This window comes from Populus euphratica, unplaced genomic scaffold (assembly GCF_000495115.2).
Source record: "Populus euphratica unplaced genomic scaffold, PopEup_1.0 scaffold63.1, whole genome shotgun sequence".
NCBI classification, from domain to species: domain Eukaryota; kingdom Viridiplantae; phylum Streptophyta; class Magnoliopsida; order Malpighiales; family Salicaceae; genus Populus; species Populus euphratica.
Window position 1 is genome coordinate 584,809 of NW_011499942.1, and position 21,099 is coordinate 605,907.

The 21,099-nt window shown below is 34.7% G+C and overlaps 2 protein-coding genes across 4 annotated transcripts; one reads left to right on the forward strand and one right to left on the reverse strand.

The window, feature by feature from the left end:
- Nucleotides 1-23: 23 nt before the first annotated feature.
- LOC105137141 (exocyst complex component SEC8-like) lies at nucleotides 24-16,547 on the reverse strand. 2 transcript variants are annotated; one of them, XM_011042767.1, is made up of 28 exons: nucleotides 16,273-16,547; nucleotides 14,455-14,699; nucleotides 13,484-13,614; nucleotides 12,679-12,891; nucleotides 11,210-11,383; nucleotides 10,937-11,041; nucleotides 10,431-10,540; nucleotides 9,739-9,903; nucleotides 9,011-9,182; nucleotides 8,804-8,910; nucleotides 8,153-8,439; nucleotides 7,914-8,077; nucleotides 7,682-7,797; nucleotides 7,363-7,433; nucleotides 6,885-7,015; nucleotides 6,745-6,794; nucleotides 5,789-5,889; nucleotides 5,184-5,296; nucleotides 4,888-4,995; nucleotides 4,437-4,634; nucleotides 2,980-3,065; nucleotides 1,914-2,064; nucleotides 1,744-1,821; nucleotides 1,377-1,478; nucleotides 1,161-1,235; nucleotides 678-773; nucleotides 543-592; nucleotides 24-453 (listed from the first exon to the last, which is right to left on the reverse strand). In XM_011042767.1, the coding sequence occupies exons 3-28, from the start codon at nucleotides 13,523-13,525 to the stop codon at nucleotides 366-368; spliced, it is 3,153 nt and encodes a 1,050-aa protein (XP_011041069.1). In that variant the 5' UTR covers nucleotides 13,526-13,614; nucleotides 14,455-14,699; nucleotides 16,273-16,547; the 3' UTR covers nucleotides 24-365. The 2 variants fall into 2 exon arrangements, with proteins under 2 accessions (XP_011041069.1, XP_011041068.1); XM_011042766.1 differs by having other exon boundaries at nucleotides 7,360-7,433.
- On the forward strand, nucleotides 15,806-17,554 carry LOC105137140 (uncharacterized). Of its 2 annotated transcripts, none has more exons than XM_011042765.1 (2): nucleotides 15,806-16,065; nucleotides 16,582-17,554. In XM_011042765.1, exon 2 carries the CDS (start codon nucleotides 16,582-16,584, stop codon nucleotides 17,386-17,388), a length of 807 nt encoding a protein of 268 aa, XP_011041067.1. In that variant the 5' UTR covers nucleotides 15,806-16,065; the 3' UTR covers nucleotides 17,389-17,554. The 2 variants fall into 2 exon arrangements, with proteins under 2 accessions (XP_011041067.1, XP_011041065.1); XM_011042763.1 differs by having other exon boundaries at nucleotides 15,808-16,065; nucleotides 16,554-17,554.
- Nucleotides 17,555-21,099: the final 3,545 nt, after the last annotated feature.

The following is a 21,099-nucleotide window of genomic DNA, read 5'->3' on the forward strand; positions in this document are numbered from 1 at the left end:
AGCTATTCAATAACTAGATTTAGTTCTTCGAGGGGGAGAAGAAATGGATTGAAGATTAACATGAACGATTTACAAAAGCAAAAAGAATTCTCTCGAACCCAAAGAAATACACAAGACATTACAATAAAAAAATCAATGGCAAGACCCTAGCATCTACAATATACCGTCAAAAATTCACCACAAGGTGACACATACGTGGAAGATGATGATATCCACGGAACTGGCTTCTGCATCCATCCGGCCGTATGCACCAACTTACAAAGCAAATTATCTGTTGTATACATTTATGCTGGCACAATCAGAACGAACCGCTTGCATTTTCACACAACAAAATAATAAGAATCCTCTTCCCACCAATGAAAGAGTTAACGGGATAAAATGTAGGAGACTCGATCCTGCGCATCTGGTGGGATTTCCCTTCCTAGGACGTTGACCTTCAGAAGATTGGCATACCTGCAAAATTAAAGTAATTTTTTTATTTGATTTGATATTAAATGAGTTCTGACCAGTGACAGCAAAATAAAAGGGTTGCAGCAACTCACTCTGCGGGTGTAAACAAGTTCTCATGCTCGGTGATGAAAGCAAGCAAGGCCTGGAAATTCAGGATATAACGATGATATTAGCATGGCAGCACAGAGAATTATTCACAAAAGTAAACCATGGTTTCAGTGACTTGCCTCAAATGGCATGTTTAGTAGTTCATAATATGTTCGGACATGATCTAATCTCTGCTGCACAGCTTCGCTATCAATCGATGGGATAGCTGCAAGGGCCTGTAAAATGGCAATAAAAATTATTAAGCCACCTCTTGTCGTATAATCCAACAGATTCAATACCATTTGTTTTTGCATTTGGAAATGAGTTTAGATGAGTTTTAAAAGTGTGTTTGGCTTTAAAAAACATCAAATTTATGCTTGTTTTAGTGCTTTCCGGTGATTTTGATATTCTAATGATAAAAATAAAAAATTGAGAAAACACATTTTCAAGCAAAGAGCAAGCACCCAACACCACAATATCAAACACACATGAAAGCTGCATTTCAACTATTAGCGGTCAACTCTTGGCAGAGATCAAGTCCTAATGGATGGAAGGATGACAGATCCCAGAAAGGCAAACAGTGCTGGAAAAAAATTATGCAATTATTATGTATTAAAGTTTACCTGTTCCAATGCAATTGAATTCCGGCATATTTGCTGAACTCCAAAAAGATTAATGGACTTCATGTCAGCCAAAGCCTAACAAGACATCACATTTTCCATTAGTAGTGTGAAAAATGGAAGATACAGGTATTGGAGATTCTAAATGACTAAAAAGAAACAAAATGTAAAAGAACATCAAAGTCTAGCCAAATTCTCAATAGCAGTAGAGATTCAAACCTTGATAGATGCATTTGCTGCAATGCTACAAATTCCACCAAATATGTAATTCTGCTTTACTGCTGCAACAAAAGGTGCCATTTCCTCGTCTCTACGTGTTATCTAAGGCACAGGAAAAAGATGTAAAATTTGATTCTAAGAGCATACAAGAAAAGTGAAGAAATGATGTAAAATATGATTTCAAGAATATATAAAGAAACAGAGCAAGAAGAATGGTTAAATTCTCCAAAATATGCTCCAGGTTCCAATATTTCATCTACAAAAAATTGTTCATGCAAGCTGTAGGAGAAGCTTGAAGAGGACATCTACTATTTACATGACTATGAAACCTATACGCGGTTGAAACAATCTGTACACAGACACTGACCTGTGCAGTGAGAGCAATAACAAAGTCGTCTGGCTCTTCTGCATCTTGGTCCTCTAAGTACTCCCTGTTTGTCATTTCCTGTTTGAAGGTATTTCCTCAGAAGTGTTAATTTGAAAGATTTCACATCCAATTTAGGCATAAAATTCTTCGAATACAAGTGCTTCTCATACCTGCATATGGAATATTGTTTCCAACTTCATCTCTACATGCAAAACCTTTAGGCAGTCAATTGCCAATTTTCTATAATCATCAGCAAATGCTGCCAGAGTCTTGGCTTTATCTGCTACTTGATTTGATGATCGTGATGTTATTTGCCCAAGCCTGTAATTTAGGAAAACAAATCTTGTACAGCTAACGCCCAGAATTTGCTAACAAATGAAGTTTCCAAAATACAACAATTTTCTATGACATATCAGATTTGCGTAAACAGCTGGTCCCAAACTAGTTAGATGAAGTGAACTAGTCCCCTCTAAAGTTGTACTTCATCAGTGACAACAATAAACTAAAGCATTAAATTAAATACTACGATAGCAGGTGGCACAACCCAAATATATGGAGAAATTATCCCGAAGGTAAAAGGTAAACAACAATGTTTGACAAATGTATCTTGAACAGGCAAATCAATGGTAAGCTCCTCTCTTCACAATTATCCAGTAAATAGGAAAGATCATGAACCAGCTTTGAAAAGGTTTCCCCAAACAGTCATGTGCTTTCAATAGGGGTTTGTCAGAGGCTTGCTAGATGGGAGGTTGATGCAGCCTAAGCCCACGGAGAGCAAACATGAGGACACTGTCAATCGAGGAGTATCCTGTGGGATTTTAGCTATCATTTATTTTTGAGGCCCAGGATATGCCACAACAAGGTTGGTGCCAATCGATTGTAAGTTCACAACCAATAGAACACCCTTATTTTTGTGTCTACTCCAAATAGGTATCCATGCCTTCATGACCAAAGTTCCACAAAAGGTTCACCCTTTAGTAATAAAGAACTTACATATAGCCACCAAGTATATCATAGTAGCTCAGGTAATGAGTTGCAGGAAAGGAAAGCATCATATTGTCATCAAGCCAGGAACTTAAAAGCATTCATACAAGATCAAAGGGCTAGTTATGGAGAATAGAATGTCCATTTTTATCAAATCCAGCATGACTTCCCAAGTTCCTCGTGTGTTTATTTATATGACATGCAAAAAGAATAATAAAGCACAAATTGATTGCTCTAACAAGATGAACTTGCCTTTCAATTGAGTCTGCAACATACTCGAGTGAATCACTAAGGGAAGCAAGCAAAATAAGTTTGTTATCATCACGAATTAGATTTTCCTGTAAATGACACAAAGGGGGGAAACAAACTCAATTTGCAAATGTGATACAAATTTAGAGAAAATCTAATTCCAGGAAAGACTCAACAAACATTTTTCATTTAGAATGTCAACTCTATTAGTCAGAAACGAAGAAGGAACTACTGACCCCAAAACCAAAACAAAATTAACGAAAAAAGCCAATTAAAAAATCCCAAAAAAAGTCAGGTTCAGTTTGGTTTTAGAAGTTTAAAATTGACCAAACCAAACAGAATTGAACTGGTTCAACCAAAACCTAAACCAACTATAAAAAGCCAAACAGTTATAAAAGAAAAATTCTTCTCAAACCCTAAAGTAGTATATGCAGTTGCATGCCCCTTCTCCCCCCACCACTTTTCCCCCTCCTCTCTCGATCTCACTTTACCCATAGCCCACCTTCTTCTCTCTCCTCTCTCATCTTCTCCATTCTCTAGAATACTGAAGGTGTATTTCTTTCTCTGTTTGTTAATCTTTTTTTGTTCTATGATTTATGCATTCAAAGGCCTAACTTCATTTTCTTGAGCCTTTCTCTTATCTTACTTTTGATTATAGTCATATGATGTTTCTTTTTTTGTTGGACAATTTTCTCTTACTGAAATTTTCTTTTTGATTCTTCTAGATAACCTCCCTAATCTGCTACTGTTGTTTTTTTCTAGCATTGATCTTGAGGTATGCAAGTGTTTTTTGGTGGCTTTCTGGATCCTTTTGCTGCTATTGATATTGTTGTCGAATTTTTTGCTTGATTTTCTTTCGTTCTCATGTGTAAAAATACTTAATGAATATTGGTGCTGTTAGCAGGGCTGCATGGATCTTGCTTCTTTTTCTCATAATTTTCTGCTGGCCAACATTTTTTTTCATAAAAAACAAAAAAAAAAAACCAAAATAAATTTTCCAGAAAACAGAATAAAAGCAGAAACACTTCATTTGTTTATTTTTAAATTGAAGACACAAAATTAAAAAGAAGCAAATTAAAAAAGACTAAAAATAACCCAAGCCCATTGAAAAATCTTCTCCCAATTTAGCACAAAATGATTATAAACAAGCCCATAAAATGGTTTAGAAAAGCTTTGGCCCATTAAAAAAGTCCAAGACAAGCATAATCATAAGGTTTATCGGTTACCTGAATATTAAAGAAAAAAACCCAACTGAACCAAATCAAACCATTTGGTTTGAACCAGTTTTCAGTTTGGGTCATAATTTACAGAATTTAAAGAAATGGTTCGATTGGGTTTTTTTGTTGCAAACCAAACCAAAACCGGTTTTGAAAACCCCTAAATCTTAACTGTCCCTGCCCCTAAAAAGTGCATCAATATTTGTAGTCAAAAGTGCATCCGGCTTATATAATTACACATACCTGCTTGATAGGTCGCAGATTGAGTAATATTTCACTCAACTCCAATTCAATCTCTATAGATTCAGCACTGGAGGCATTGTTTACCATGCTTGATTGACCAAGTGAATTCGGTAAATATGCACTTGCTGGGTCAAATCGCATCAGTTTCTCAATATCATGCCTTCCAATCAGCATGTAACTCTGCTTCTCAAGAACTGCCTGAAACATTACAATCAAAAATAGCTAACAGATGCTATATGGTGACTGCACAAGACAAGCATCGACTTTTACCATGCATCCTCAAAAATCATCAATTTTCAATGGAATTCAGCAACAGTATTAACAAAGCAAGAACTAATACTTAAAGCATCATAAGATTAGGCATTATTATAATAGATTGAGATGAAGCAAACAGCACTAATGATGCTTCTAATGAATAGGAAAAGATATGATTATAATAGATAGGTCATGCCTCCATATATGATGTCCGACATCTTTCATATGTTCGCTCGAGGAAAGTTTGCACGAACTTTACAAGGTCACCAGCAAATTTGGGCATTGCTTGAGCCCAACCAAGCACCTGGAGTAAAGGATAAATGTTCATTAGACATCCCAAAATCCAATACATCTCAGACTAAAAAGTGACTGATAGAAAATGTTAAAAAGCCTTCCACATCAGATAAAGGTGTTGCTTTCAAGATCTTTCCAAACACAACGAAAATTGCACTTATTCAAGGATGGGAAAATGGAAGGATAAAACATGCTTGCCTCTTTTGCCAAGAAATCGATTGCCAAAAGTCCCTGCAAGACTGGTCGACCTTTCTCAGTTGATGGTGTATAAGGAGCAACAGTATGGGCCCTCGGACGAAATGCAGCTGGACCTGTGATAGCACTTCCAGAATGAGATTTTAAACAGCAGAAACAATAAAAAAAAAGAAGCTTAACTACAGATCAGATGAGTTTCGACAATCTCTTATTGAGCATCCACATGCTGAGAAGATTCCAAAAACAACAATTTTCTTCCCTGCAAAATTATAATTTGTCATAGTATCTGGATGCTTATGTAGTTTATTTGTATTCCAAGTCAAATGTCACTGTTTTTTTTAAAAACGTTAGTGAAAAATAGAGTTAATTTAATTGTCCATGTGATTTTGGCAATCTACCTATTGGCTCATGATCAACTGATACTGTTGTATCTTCACAAAATTACGTCTATTGATACTGTTTATGCTTGAACATGCAAAGCTAATCAAGGAAATACTAATAAGTGTGTGATGGACTAAATCAATTGATGAAAAGGTATATAAAGCATCATTAAAAAGCAATTTAGTTTCAACATAATGAAACTAAATCTTGGACCATATAGAACTTGCTTGATATAGCCTGCTGTACACCCTTCCGGTAATCCACAAACATTGTTGGTAAAAAATGATCTTTTACAAAGTTTTCCACAAAAGCTAGCAAGCCATCATTCCTGCAGTTTTTGAAGCAAAGAGTACAAAAAACACATCAGCATCCTGAATGAATCTCTCAGGAAAAAAAAACAAGAAATAAGATGCACATAAACTAAATGTGCAGCGATCCAGGCCATCAAACTCTTGATTGAGCTAAATATACTATGATTGAGCTCTAAGGAACTAGGAGTGCAAGCATTATGAAAAGTTCCATCTCTTCATAGTTCAAACTAAACTCCACAGATGCCCACTCATTGTGATAAACCCAATGCAGATATATAAAAATCTAACTACTATGACAATGATGTAATGGGACCATACTCTGCCCCTCAGCAGAAATGGTATCAAACATAGTGATTGTGTTCTGTAGTTGATTATGGAATGAGAATTTAAACAAACTATACAATGACTATAATTTTGGTCAGAAGGTAGTCAAGCATCCCCCCTCCCCAACTTTTTGGCACATCAGAGCTTTTTCTATGCTGGTTTTTGGAATCAAATGAAGGTCGAAGGACCATTTCATTATTAAGGGGCAGATTGGTGCCTAAACACGGTGCTATTCCTGAACCTGACAGCAGACTAGCAGGCCAGGCCCATATTCAGACCAGACTCTTGTTCATTTTAGTTGCCCCCACACACGCAGACCTCAAGATCTCAAGTATGTAGAGATTGTTGTTGGACTGGGAAGGGAGTCTTGGATCTAGTGCAACATTCAAATTCAGGCAAGCAAAGAATGAGAAAGGACGTTGACTCAGAAAAAATCAAAAGAAAATTTACAGGATCAATATCTACACTCAAATGTGCATCATGTAGACCATACAAAGGGACCTTTGATTGCATATGCCAACAAGAAGCAGTGTGCTTTTCAAGCTTACCCAAACTGGGAATAATTTTTTGGCAGCATTGAAGCAAGCTTATCTGTAAACTGCAAAGAAAATCACTTTAGACAAGCCCAACAAGAGAAACCGGTAATACATTTCAAGTTTGACACAATGGATCCATGTCAATCCCAAACCTGAAGAACAGGACGGTATACAGATGCTGCTAGATATATGCCTAGCTCAGGCAGGACAGCAGCAGACCCATAGCCTTCTTGGAGCACATTTGGACCCTTCCTGCTCCATCCTTGACGAATGAGATCAACACCTGAATAATTGATAACAAAAGGAACAATGAAAATAAAGGATTAATCAAGAGGAAACCATTACATGTGAAAAATAAATCTGACACCAAAGAAAATAATTTGAAAAAGGTAGCATAGATGAAAACTGTGGTGTAACTGGAATGCGACTATCACATCATCGGGGCACAAAACATGAGGTTGCCAGTGATTGTTTCTCCCTTCTAAATCAAAGTGAGAAGAATCCCTATTACAAGATTGTCATCCCTATCATGGTTTCTGTAGATTCTAATAAATTTTCAAGGGGCCTAAACCATTCAAGAACCTAACAGTGCATAAATAGCATCTTTACAAAAGAATGAATACCAGCCACCTTGGTTAGGAATGGATATTGTAGCATCCGTGAAGCGAAAAGCAAAGGTGAGCCCATCTTCTGATCCATCCCTGTAACACATTAGAATTAGCAGGGCATTACTATACCATCTTGCTGATTCCTCAAAACTGTTCACTTTTTTGAAAAAGGAAGTCTATTTTATTCAAAGAGAGTGAAACATGATATCATGATACAGCTACAAAATTAAAACAAAGAGCTTTGCAGACTGGTTGAAAGTGACCTAAAACCCATTTAAAGACCCAAAAGAAAATATACCATAAAGAGGCCAGCAAAACTGTTAGAAATTAATGTTACCCACTTTTTTCCCTTTGAAGGAGCCTTGCTTGCCAGTCTAGCAGTTTGTACAGAAGCATCTGCAGATGCAGCTTCAGGAGTGGCTCTCAGAATTTCACATATGAGTTGTTGACATTCACTCTTTAGCAGATTATACAATGAAACATTACGTGAAAATGAGGAGAAGTTTTCCACCAAAAAATAGACATTCAAAAGCACTAACTTCGTTTATCAAGTGACAAAAGCCAGCCAGCTACCTGTAAAACTGTCAAGGAAAAACCAATACTGTAACCTCCAATAACTTGAGATGCTTCAGAATCCAGGTTCCAATTTAAATCTGTTGTCAACGACCCTGGCACGTTCAAGTCAACATTCTGTGAAGTTTTGAACTCCAGAAGCTCTCCAACAACAACATGATTCTCTAGGTCAACAAAGGTGTAATGGTAAGTGTATTTTTCCAAACCATATTTCAACAGATGTCAAGTCAGTATCCTACCAAATATTCGAATAACAGTGTCCAAAATTGAATCAAGAAGCTCTTTTGCAGCAGCCTGTGCTTTCCCTGTGGGAGCCATCGCTGGCGAGACTGGGCTTACAGCCAATAGTGTTCCATTCTGACGTTTCTGTTTTGGCAACTTGTAGCTTTCTAGTTGTCCTTTCACAAAATGAAGACCTCTGGTTTGGGCAGATTGATTGATGCTAGACCTTGAAGAGTTGGCAAGTTCTGAATGAGATTTTATCTTGGAAGTGATGATGTCATGAATTGTAGGTCGCAACCTTTGGCTGTTGGGGGGGAAAAAGCAAAGAATGTTACACTAACTCTCCAAGCATATCAAAACAATATGAAGTACAAGACCAACTAATTCTATATGAGCATGAATAGAGCTGCATGGATGGATTAAATGTTCAATCTGACAATCCATCTTTTAGTTTTGTACAAGAAAACCAAACAAGTGATGGAACTTCCCTCGAGAAATCTCATCCTAATACAGATCCAGTCACTAGAGGGGAAAGGTAAATAGCATAAAAAATTCATGTCATACATATAGCTGATCATTACTATAGTTGCAGATGTGAAGCCCACAAAAAATGGATTTTTTTCCCTCAGTCAAAACATAAAAGGAAGTGCAGCAGCCAGATAACCAACCATATTATTGCACCAGCAGCAGCAACTTTGCCCAGCATGCAGAGACACTCAACCATGGTCCACAAATACTTCACATGAAGTGGAGCATCACTCTTTTTAATGGTTTCCTACATGAAAATGTAAAATCAAGTCTTTCAGCCCAGAGAAAATGAAAAAAACCACAACATATTCAACATAAGTGTGTTTACTTTAGTGTACTGTTCATACAATAAATTCATCGGGAGTAGAATTTGAAAGCCAACTTGGTATTTGACAAGAACCAACTTTAATGTCCTTCATGTTCCCATCACCTCCATTTGTTCTCATTGATGCAGTGTGCCCATCTGAGGTTGCCTCATCAGTTATATCAAGATCCTCATCATGACCATCAAATGATGAACTGAGGAGGGTAGAGAGGCATAAATGCTCAGAAAATAATAACAATAATAGCCAATCACAGTCAACACTTCAAAGAAAAACATTTCTTATGCATGCTCATGCATGATGAATCTTGAAAATCTTCAGTTTGCACTTTTATTAAAAATATGAAACCCAATTTGCAAATATCTGCCAAAGTGATTGTTTGGAACTAACTAAAATGAACTCGAAACTTTTGGCTAAAGGATAGCGACTTTGTAACTGACAATTAACAAGCAGAAAACAAAGTGGTCATGATAAAGTCAAGAATTACTCCATCTAAAAATAACCACTCGGAAGGCAAACGGGGTCAAAACTATCAACTTGACCATGCGAGGGAACATACAAATGATCAGGAAAGCATACAATGGTTCAAGAGGAGATACAAACACAAAAAATCTATTTCAGGACTTCGGAATCAATTTCACTCATAAGCAAGAAAATAAGGAACGTTAAGAGTAAGGTAGAACTAACAAGCAGGATAAGAACAAAGTAAAAGGAAAGTAGAAGAACTGAATAACAAAGAAAACTATTCTTACCCTCCATCAATAGAGCTTGGCTTGTATGATCCATCAGCAAAGCTATGATTGTCACCTTTCATCAACCTTGTTCTTCGAGATAGAGATTGTGAATTGCTCATAGTAAAGACAGCTATGGTAGTCGGCAATTCATCATCTCTTTCATACATGCTTGAGGCAACTGAGCTGCAGAAAACAATCAAACTAATGACAGAAATTCTATAACAGAAATAAATGTATTGAAGCATAGCATTGACATTCAAAAGATCAACGGTGAGAGAAGCTTGCTTAAAAATGCCATCACTTTTATTTTATACTACAACAGAACAGTTCACAGGACAAAACACATGAGGCAACTGAGCAGCAGAAAATAATCAAACTAGTGACAAATAAATTCTATAAGAGAAATAAATGTATTGAAGCATAGCTTGAATTAACATTCAAAAGATGAACAGTGAGAGAAGCTTTCTTAAGAAATCCATCACTCTTCTTTAACAATACAACAGAGCAGTTCACAGGACAAAACACATGATGTGCGACGTATTAGTGAGAATGAGCATCAGTATCTTCACCCTCCACACCCAATAAAGGAAAGAGTATAAAACAGCAAAAAAAAGGGGAACAGGAATAATATTCCCTAAGCAAAAATACAATAAAAAAATTTACTTAGAAAAAGAAGGGGAAACGAGAAAGGAAGAGAGATGAATAAGTACCTGTATTCTCCCTTGTTGTAAAGATGTGCATGCAAATCCTCCAAAATTTTATAGAAGACAACTCCTCGCAGCTTTGTCAGCTCAGATCGCACATCTTGAAGAGCACCAACCTGAGACACAATAATTATAGTAAATTCAAAATTTCCCAAATATTCCAATTACAGGGCAAGTTAGGTCAATTCAACAAAAACAAACGAGGAAAGAAGTCGAAATCATGTCAAAACCCCCATGTCCAACAATTTTTTTATTAAACACTGTTCTTCTTATGCTTACCAAATCCTAGCTTTGAATATGTTCGAGTTGTAAATGATTATTTGAGGTGTAGAACATAAGGAGTGTAGAACCAGTAAATAATTACCAACAACCTATGATGTCATAGGTTACCATCATGGAATCTAGGAATTGGAAGCAAGATGAGATAAAACCGAGCTTTAACCTTAACAAAACAAACAACAAAGGACATGGACCATTCCCATGAACTAATTTCAGGAAGTTTGACAACCTACCATTTGAAGACCTTCTCGCTCAAGCATCAATGATGAGTGAGCGTGCAATTGAACTGCTGCATAAAACTTCTTTTCTGCTATGAGTTTCTCAATACGAGCTGGAACCTGAGCAAACAAATGAGCAGTAGATTGGTTCTTGAACATTACAAGATTTGTAACAAGGAAATGGTTCTGCCATGAGCACTGTTATGTTAATAAATAGTAGCATGGTGGTACAGTGAATCTCCTCATTAAGTTAATCATTTTAAAATATGCTGGAGAATTTAGACCAACCTTAGCTATGCCTTCAATTTGATCTAAAAGAGAGATTACGTGTCGTAGTGTAACAGATCGATACCACAACTGATGCAACTGCTTATTCCGGGTACCAAGACGTTTCTTTGCTTCAGACAAATCAACCTTTAGTGAAGCGATACTCTCAGCAGATTCACTGAATAACCGCAAGATCTGGAAGAAAATAATAAACAACGATAATTGAGTTTAGGCACCAACTCTTTTTTATGTCAAATCCCAAAAAAGTTAAACAAGTGATAATCTTTTATGAGGTCATGAGTAAATCCAGTCCAAGAAGTTGTGATGAAATCATCACAATACACAATTTTCGCTCACTCCTTCCATGGCTGACCATCCTCAATTCTTTCTCAGTCAATCATTTACACCACTTTTTACCCAGAAGCACCAAATCAGGATTTTACATCATAAAAGGGAGAATTTAGGAATAATATAAATAATTAACAAATTAGAAGAAAATAGTGAAGCAGACAAAGTTAAGAATCTCTTCGGAAAAACAGGGAAAAAACACATAAAACTAGATAACATAAAGCATCTGAAATATCAAGGAACTCATTGCAGTAAAGGAGCTAGCATTGTCAACTACGATACAAAACCTTAGTAAATGGCCTTTAAAATAAGGGGGCAGCTAGATCACAATCTTCATCTACGGGAAACAAGTCTGGAAACGAGTTATGCTAGGGAATAGTTATTTTTGCATGATAAACTTTGAAATTCTATAGCTTCATTAATGAGAAATGCTACTGCTACAAATTTTATTTAAACGTTTACTGAAATCAACGAAAAGCTCACTACATAATGCACAGATATACCTAAAGCCAAAGGTTGAATAATTGAACCATGGTCAGGACGGAGCTTATGAGGTTTATACTAGAATTTAAGATGAAGATAAAGTTGTTCGGAAATGAACTCGAGATTTTGGCAAATCAATGCAGTCAAATTGTTATCAAGTCAGAAAGTTAACACAGACTGCCACACTTGATAGACTTGCCACCTACATCCAATCAGAATATAAGAGGAAGGAACTTGCTTTTTGGCAGACTTTTATTGTATTTTGAATTGTGGTCACAAAAAATAATCCTTGATCATGGACATGGCTCTTATCAGTAAATCAACGAATACTTAAATTTGTAGTGATATTAGAACCCTACCAATACAAAGCTGTTAGTTGCAATTTCAGTAGTAAGATCTCTAACTTTGCATTAGAAGAGGACAACATTGATATTTTATAATATTATCCCCATCTTTCAAATAATAGCATTCTATAATATGGATTATAAGTGGGCACCATTGATATTTTATATGAAACTGCTCTGAGGAATTTGAAAACAAAAAAGAGGGAAAAGAAAACAATCTATCTTTTTCTATCTTGGATCCAGGAAAGCAAGAAATTTATAGCAATTAGAAATACACATTGTTTAGATCAGTCTGTAAAAGAATATTTAAGACACCTGAGAATAGTTTTGAATTGCTTTGTTGAAACCACTGTGATAAGATTGTACAACTTCATCTACGACATCCTCAACAACATCGCTTTGCTCCTTCAAAACTTGGGCTTCAGCTTCACGATCTTTAGAGGTTAAAATATGGACAACATGAGGCAATGAGTCAAAACGTGCAGCAGCCCAACTCTCATCTATTCTTGAAAGCTCTTCTCTTAAATACTGTTTTGTACCAAGAAGCAAACCAGGGGATGAGAAAAGAAAAGAAAAAAACAGGACAATAAAAAGGAAGATGTCACAAAAGTACATGACATTAATAATAATCTAGATGATTAAAAATTCGATATGAAGTTGTCACTTTACATGAAATCAATCATAGAAAGCCCATCATTAAATATAAATACATTTTCTAGCCACTTTAACACTTAGTTGTTGAGGCATGGTCTTGTTAAAATTTGATGCTTAACCATTCATTGCCTGTATTATACACCATATACGAACCCTCATATTGTTTCTCGAAAGATGCAGCACCATCTACTACTGCAAGAAAGATGAACATAATGTGGCAAAACATGCATTTATGATTCATCAAAGGCTCATATCATCTTTGTTTTATAATTACATGGAAGTTTCATGCCAGCATAACTCCATCAACTCCTGATCTAATAATTCTACTCAAGATGTTGAATTATAAATATGAAATCTACTCTAGAAACCAAAACTCCAACTAAACAACAGTTGTCAATGCACATGGTAAAACACTTGCATTATACTTCTACAAAAACACCACAAAATAAATAAATCAACGACTTACTGCTTTGTCAGGAGGAACGGGCAACCCATCAAAAATTCCCATCTTAATCCTTTTGCTTTAAGAACAGTTTTCCTAGCTCGTCCCAGCAAGGCCCTTTGTTTTTCTTTTGGCTCTTGATAAAGACTCAATCCCTAAAACAGATAGATATTAATAAAAGGAAAAGAAAAAAATCAGTCAGCGATCATGCAATTTTCTCTGACACAGTCAAAATCAAACACTGCTATTATTTCCTAACCCATAAATGCAATGTTCAACAAGGCTAATGATACCCAATAACTTGTACAATAATTAATTTGAAACATTACACACACACACATGTATGTATGTGTATAGCATTTGTTGATTATTATTACTTGGTTTCTAAGGAATAGTATGTAAAAGTCAAAGTTAAAGACTCACCGACTGCATAATCTGACTCTTATTTTCAGCTGAAACTGAACCAAAACAAGTAAGATTTTCTCAGAAAGTTCTACCCTAGGAGAGAGATTTCCAGAATTCACTTTTCCATTATATTCTTCGCAACTTAATGGCTGATCATCATAACGAGGATCTACTAATACAAATTATACAATAATAGCAAATCGTTCTCTAACATATTCGTTGACCATCGAAGATCAATTTCCCAATTGCTTTCCCCCACGCTTCACTTAATTTTTTTCCATCCCATCTAACAACTACTTTATCAAATAATTTACTTATTTCAGCAGAGTTGATGTTTTCCCTGCATTCAATTGCACATTACAGTTCATTCTCAGTTGAGAAAATAAAATCCCTTGATTATCTCACTGAACAGTTTCCAGACAACATTTTATAGGAAACAGAGCACAAACAATAAGAAAATCAAAATTAAAACAAATATCAGGCATTTAAATCCTAGCCCACTTCAGAAAATCACAAAAGAAGCAAAACCCAGTTCTCATAACATCGAATTATAACACATCGCAAAAAGAAAAGGAAGGAAAATCACTTACAAGAAGACCCAGAAAGCCAAAAACAATTACAATTTCAGTTACTTGCTAGGTGAAGTTCAATCTTTCCAACTTTTCTTGTAGATTCCGAGATGATCCAGGCCGAATGGCAGCTTTCCTTAAAATATGCAGAAGATTTCAACCTTCTGGGGTTTCATTTCTTGTACGGCGTCGGTAAAAGTGGAAACAGAAAATCAATCGTTCTGTTTATTACCACCGCTAACGGCATAAAGAAACAAGAGTTTTATGTTTCTTTGACAAAAACTTGTTAATTTAATGTTATTTCCAAATAAATATTTTTTAAAAAACATATTTTAAAATAATAATTATCATACTTTCATAATAATATTTTTTTAAATTAACTTGTTTTATATATAATAATTTAAACTACTTGAAAAAATACAGGATTATTAATTAAATTTTTTTATCATTATAAACTCTTTTATAATTCATTGAGATGATAATAATATAATTGAATACCACTGGTTTATTATCTAAACAAATATTAAAATGATATTAAACTCGTAATGAATAAATATGTATTACAAAAATAAATAAGATATTTTAATTTCTTATTTAATTTTACAATTGAATTGATTTTTTTTCTTGGAAACAAATTCAATAGCTAGTCTGAAATTTGAGCCATATTGTGGTCATAACATTTCAAACAAATAAATTGAGCTAGCTATTACAAGATTTGAATGCTATTATATCCTACTTAAAAGAAGTTTTAGAGTTAATTGCATTTGGTTTCTTGACTTATTAATTTGATTTGAATCCAAAAAAAAATACGAGAAAAAGTCCTCTGAATGCAAAAATTCAAGCGTGGATGAAATGTATAAAATGAGAAATCCCAAAAAAAAAAAAAAAACCTAGAAATTCAAGCTTACCCCAAAGATTTCTTGACCTTTACAAAAGGAAAACTATCTCTCCAGCTATATGTTAGTTAGCGCTTTAATTGTTTATATAGGACCAAGCAAAGGAGAAAAGCTATTGTTATATGTAATTACACAACCAAACAATAACTTGAGATATTTCTTATTCATCGTGTTTATGAATTATATCTTATAATTTTTTTTGTGTTGGGGTTTAGATGGGTGTTAGTAAATTAAATTAAATTAAATTATTTTTTTTAGGGTTTGAAAATGTGAAAGTAATTAATTCACTGTTATAATTTTTTTATGTATAAAAAACAATACCCCCCTAAAATTCTTAGTTCTGCCTCCATAATAAAATATTAGAAAAACTAAAACCTAAACAAGAAAAGAAAAGGAAGAAAGTAACAAAACAAGATATACTTTAATTTTTTTTTTTAAAAAAAAAACATGATGAGTGACAAGATAAACCTATCCACCAACAACTCAGAAACATAAAACTCTTGTTTCTTTATGCCGTCAGCGGTGGTAATAAACAGAAAGATTGATTATCTGTTTCCACTTTTACCTACGCCATACAAGAAATAAAACCCCAAAAGGTTCAAATCTTCTGCATATTTTAAGCAAAGCTGCCATCGGGCCTGGATCATCTCTGAATCTACAAGAAAAGTTGGAAAGATTGAGCTTCACCTAGCAAGTACCTGAAATTGTAATTGTTTTTCGCTTTCTGGGTCTTCCTGTAAGTGATTTTCCTTCTTCTTTTTTTGCAATGTGATATAATTCGATGTTATGAGGACTGGGTTTCGCTTCTTTTGTGATTTTCTTAAGTGGGCTAGGATTTAAATGCCTGGTATTTGGATTAATTTCGATTTTCTTATTGTTTGTGCACTGTTTCCTATAAAATGTTGTCTGGAAACTGTTCAGTGAGATAATCAAGGGATTTTATTTTCTCAACTGAGAATGAACTGTAATGTGCAATTGAATGCAGGGAAAACATCAACTCTGCTGAAATAAGTAAATTATTTGATAAAGTAGTTGTTAGATGGGATGGAAAAAAATTAAGTGAAGCGTGGGGGAAAGCAATTGGGAAATTGATCTTCGATGGTCAACGAATATGTTAGAGAACGATTTGCTATTATTATATAATTTGTATTAGTAGATCCCACTCGAATTCTTTGTTTCTCCACATTGAATAGCACTTGGATTTGTAATTTTTGACAAAACCAGTGATGAGCTGCCATTGGCCTTTGACAAGATGCATGGATTCTCCACGGTCGATGGCTTTGTGGAGATAACTGAAAGCTTGGCTGAGATGATTAAGTACGTGGCAAATGAACCCTCAGTAGGGCTCTTCTATGTTCAGCAGCATGCTCAAAATGCAATTCCGAATGTCATTAGGCTCAAGAATAATGTTGTGGAGAAGTCACGTGTAACAAATCTGCACACTAAAGACTTGGAGGATTGTATCACCATGGTGAAGTCAATGAAAGAATGTGGTTTCCCTGTTGCTGATGAGATGATTAGAGACATCAGGAAATCTTTAGCAACAATGTCAGCTAAACAACCAAGAAGAGGATTAATTAATAGCCCAGTTTCAGGTTTTCAGATGGGAAGAACCAGCTCACGGGGACCAGGCACTTGGGGTCGTAATGGAGAAGACGCCGAGAAGGATGGCAAAAGGACGAGCAATTACTTTTCAACTGTATTTAAGACTGCCAAAGAAAAGGCAAGCAATTTCAAGTGGCCACCACTTGATTCCAAAGAATCAACCACAAACCAGGCAGAAAAACTACTGTCTTGTCCTACTTCATCACAATCGGTCACTAGCACTGGCTCGTCTCTGCCTGATGTGGAAGCTGATGAATTGCCCTTGTCAAGTCCGACTGCTGGTGGACAACAATTAGATGAAGAAGAGGATCAATCTGGTGTGAACTTGCCACGTCATAATATATTGTTGTTAACAGAGAACTTCGATGACTTCAAGGCTGATAAGGAAGCCAAGCTAGAGGAGTGGTTGGGAGGGACTGCTGACAACCTAGAGAAACTGCAGGAGGGCAAATGATGCTGGCGGATTTCCCTTTTTTGTTCCTTCGTCTTCTTCTAACATGATGTTCGATGCCATTGCTTCCCAAAAAATCTGTTGCTTTTGCTCTACTGATCTCTGAAATGATCTTATGCAGTAGGTTGATCTTAGTAAAAATTTTCTGATATTTTGTTGGTTTCGCATAGCTTTTGCGTTTCTGGTTCCAGCAACCCATGGCACAAACTAACATTTCCAAAATTGTAAATATTTTGGACATTAGCCCGTAGGTACTCTCCAGCTCTCATTTATTCCACATAGGATCTTGTTCGTTGATCAAGCCTAGCAGTCTTGAAAGCACCCTTGAGATGTTGATGTTCCGCATTGATGTCCAGATTTGGCGTGTCAGTTGTGTGGCTTTACAAGTGTCAGGCCTGAGTCATAAGTTTGCAAATTTAAGTTCTTGGAACAAATATTTCATGCAAAACTGGAGCTGCTTGTCATTTGGCAAAAGGAGGGGGATGGGGGAATCTTGAGAGGTTCTTCCCATTTGTTCTATACACTTGAATCAACACTTATCTCCCTTTTTACCTGATCTTGAAAGCAAGAGTACTCGATATAAATAGATTGCTAAGCCATCTCTAAATATGCTATTATAAACAAAGTAACAATGGAGGTTGATCATGTCAATGGCTATATTCTTTTTTACTCAGATTAGATTTCATATCATAGATTTCCCGAGTCGATCCACTAAGCAAAACAATGCTTATGTTGTGCTATCTGAAATCATTATCATCCAAAGATTGAAATGGGATACTAAAATCAAAATTATTAAAAATATTATGGCTATCATCCTCTCAAGTAAGGATGAATCAATACATCATTCATCGGATTCAACGCCTAAACAGTTCATTTATTTAATTAAAAAAATTTAAGATAAATAATTGCATGCGTTTTGTTTCCTTTCACTGCCTTTTTAGAACATGCTATAAGGAAGCTCAATAAATAAATAAAAAAAACAATAATCTTTTCATCGCCGTACATGTTTTTTTTTTCAACTGAATTATGTTCAACGGATGTTGTGCAACACAACTGTTGTTACTTATTTTTAGATTCCTATAAAAAAAGAAAATAAAAAAAAGAATAATAATATATCAAAAAATATTCAAAAGAAATCCAAAAAATAATAGGAGCGAGAAAAGGATGCTGGAATGCCGAAAAAAGATTAAAAATTGGTTGAAGAGGTTCAAAAATACATAAGATTGAAATTTGACATTATATTTTTTATTTGTGAGAGCCCTGTTGACAAGAAAAATTTAATTTGAGAAGAAAAAGTCTAAAATCAGATGTTTATGGACTCAATTAAATTTTATCTAAGGTTTGATTGAATTTATAGAAGGTTTAATTACAAGAAAAATTGATTTTTTAAAATTTAGGCTTTTATTAAAAGAAATTAAAGTTTTGGGGTCCAATTATAATTTTAAAAAGTTGATTTGGTTAAATCAGGGGCATAATTGCATAATTATGAAAGTTTGATGGACAATTAGGGACTTAATTGAAACAATGCAAAACCAAAGACCAAAATATAAAATGGGCATAATTGCATAATTATAAAAGTTTAATGGATAATTAGGGACTTAATTGAAATAATGCAAAACCAAAGACCAAAATATAAAATTTGGTAAAATCAAGGGATCTAATTACAATTCATCCGGTAGCTTGATTACAAAATTGTACAAAATTGTCAAAACAGCCAAGGACAAAATTGAAAATATTCATTTTGAAATTTTGAAACGGCGTCGTTTCCTTAAAGAGCATTATTCATTGTCTCCTTCAAAGAAAGCCATTTTCAGCAATAAAACAGGGATACATTTTGCAGCAAATTGCTACAATTATGAGGCACGTTTTATTGCTGCTATCTCGACGATCGTTACCACCGTAAGGCTTTCCTTGGCCTATAAAAGCCAGAGAAAGACAGTGAAAAAAGGGGGAGGAATGAGACAGCGAGGGGAGAAAATGAGAAAGGCAATGAGACAAAAGAAAAAAAAAACAGAGAGAAGACAGTGCAAGGAAGAGAAAAGAAAGATAGGAGAGCAGAACATAAGGGAGATAAGACATGGAAGGGGAAAGAAAACGGGGGAGAGTGGAACAGAAGGAGCTAGAAAAAGGTGACGGGCATGAGAAAGAAGAGAGGGGGAGAGAATCAGATGTAGAGAGAGGAGAAGAGACGGACACAAGGAGAAGACGGAATGAAAAGGAAGCCAGACGCAGGGAGTGGCATCATAGCTTTTTCCCAGAATCCCAGTAACAAGCTCAGGAGGGATTTCTCCCAGCAGCGGTTGTGAACCAAGTAAACTTTTCATTACTTCTCCTTCCTTTTATAAGTGCACAAACACTATGCAGCTTTAATTAAATCGTGGTTGTAGCAGGCGTGCGTGAATTGTTCACGCACGCTTGCATTTAAAAGTCAGTCGGGTCACTGGCTGAGGTCTGCTGGGTCCAGCCTAGACTGTGGATCCAATCTAAAATTTTAAAAAAAAAATTATAATTTTTTTGTGTATTTTTTACTGTATTTTAATTGATATTAGTTTGTATTTTTATATAGTAAAAATATAAATTTGGTATTAAAATACCTGGTTTTTGTCAAAAAAATAAAAAAATAAATTTTTTTGTTTTCATGCATATGGCCAAGTCTAAAAAAAATCATATTGTATTTTCATATAATAAAGAAAATTTAAAAAAATATGTATTAGCATGCATTTTGGTTTTAATAACCAAATTATTAAAGTCACGAAAACTAGGTCAATATTTCAAAAAATTTAAAAATTTCAAAAAATTATTTTTTTCTTTTAATATATGAGATTGCGACCTCATATGTAAGACTTATTTCGGATATTAAATTATTTTATTGACATCAGAACAGTTAGGTTTTATTTAATAAGATAAAGATTTCCTTACCGAAAAAGACTTTTCTTAAGCAATAAATGGGTCAACAATTAGAAAATATAACAAGATATTAGGTTTTATCAGACAATAAAACAATACAGCCTACCTTAGGTAGGTTGTATTAGGAGTGCTAATATTTTTTTTTTACATAACTAGTCCTGATAGCCGATCTTTGAGACCAGTTAGGATTCCTAGTGAGAAAAATACTAGGTGACGACTCTCATTCCAATTTTTCACTAATAAAAAACAAAAATTTCTTGTTCCTCTACATTTACCACATTAGATAAAATCTTGAGGGTGGATGTTTTCGTCGTGACACCACACACGCACGACAACAACTAATATTTTTCTTCACTTTATCTCCTCTATTCCTTCCAAAATTCGACTAGACCTCCTAGTAGTCAATCATCAATCGTGGAGAATTAACCTCCTTTGATCATTTTAAGCACTTAAAATCAAACAATTACTAGTATATAAATATATGGTTTTATTAAATATATAAACAAATATAATTTCTATCTAAAATAATTTTTCAAAGGAATAAAACAATTATCTGATTCTTTCTTTGTATTTGATGTATGGTACAATCTCTATCTAAAATATTCTTTCTAAATAATAAGATTTGTGCTTTCCAAGAGCATGAATTTGAACATGTATTGCGAAGCGAGATTTAACCCTCGTAACAAAAACTCTTTAAAATTTAAATGTATAACAAAAAAAATATATCATTTAAAGGAGGCTCTTTAAATAAAATGAAAGAGAAAATGAGTATTAATCTACATATAAATAAAAAACTGAGAAAAATAT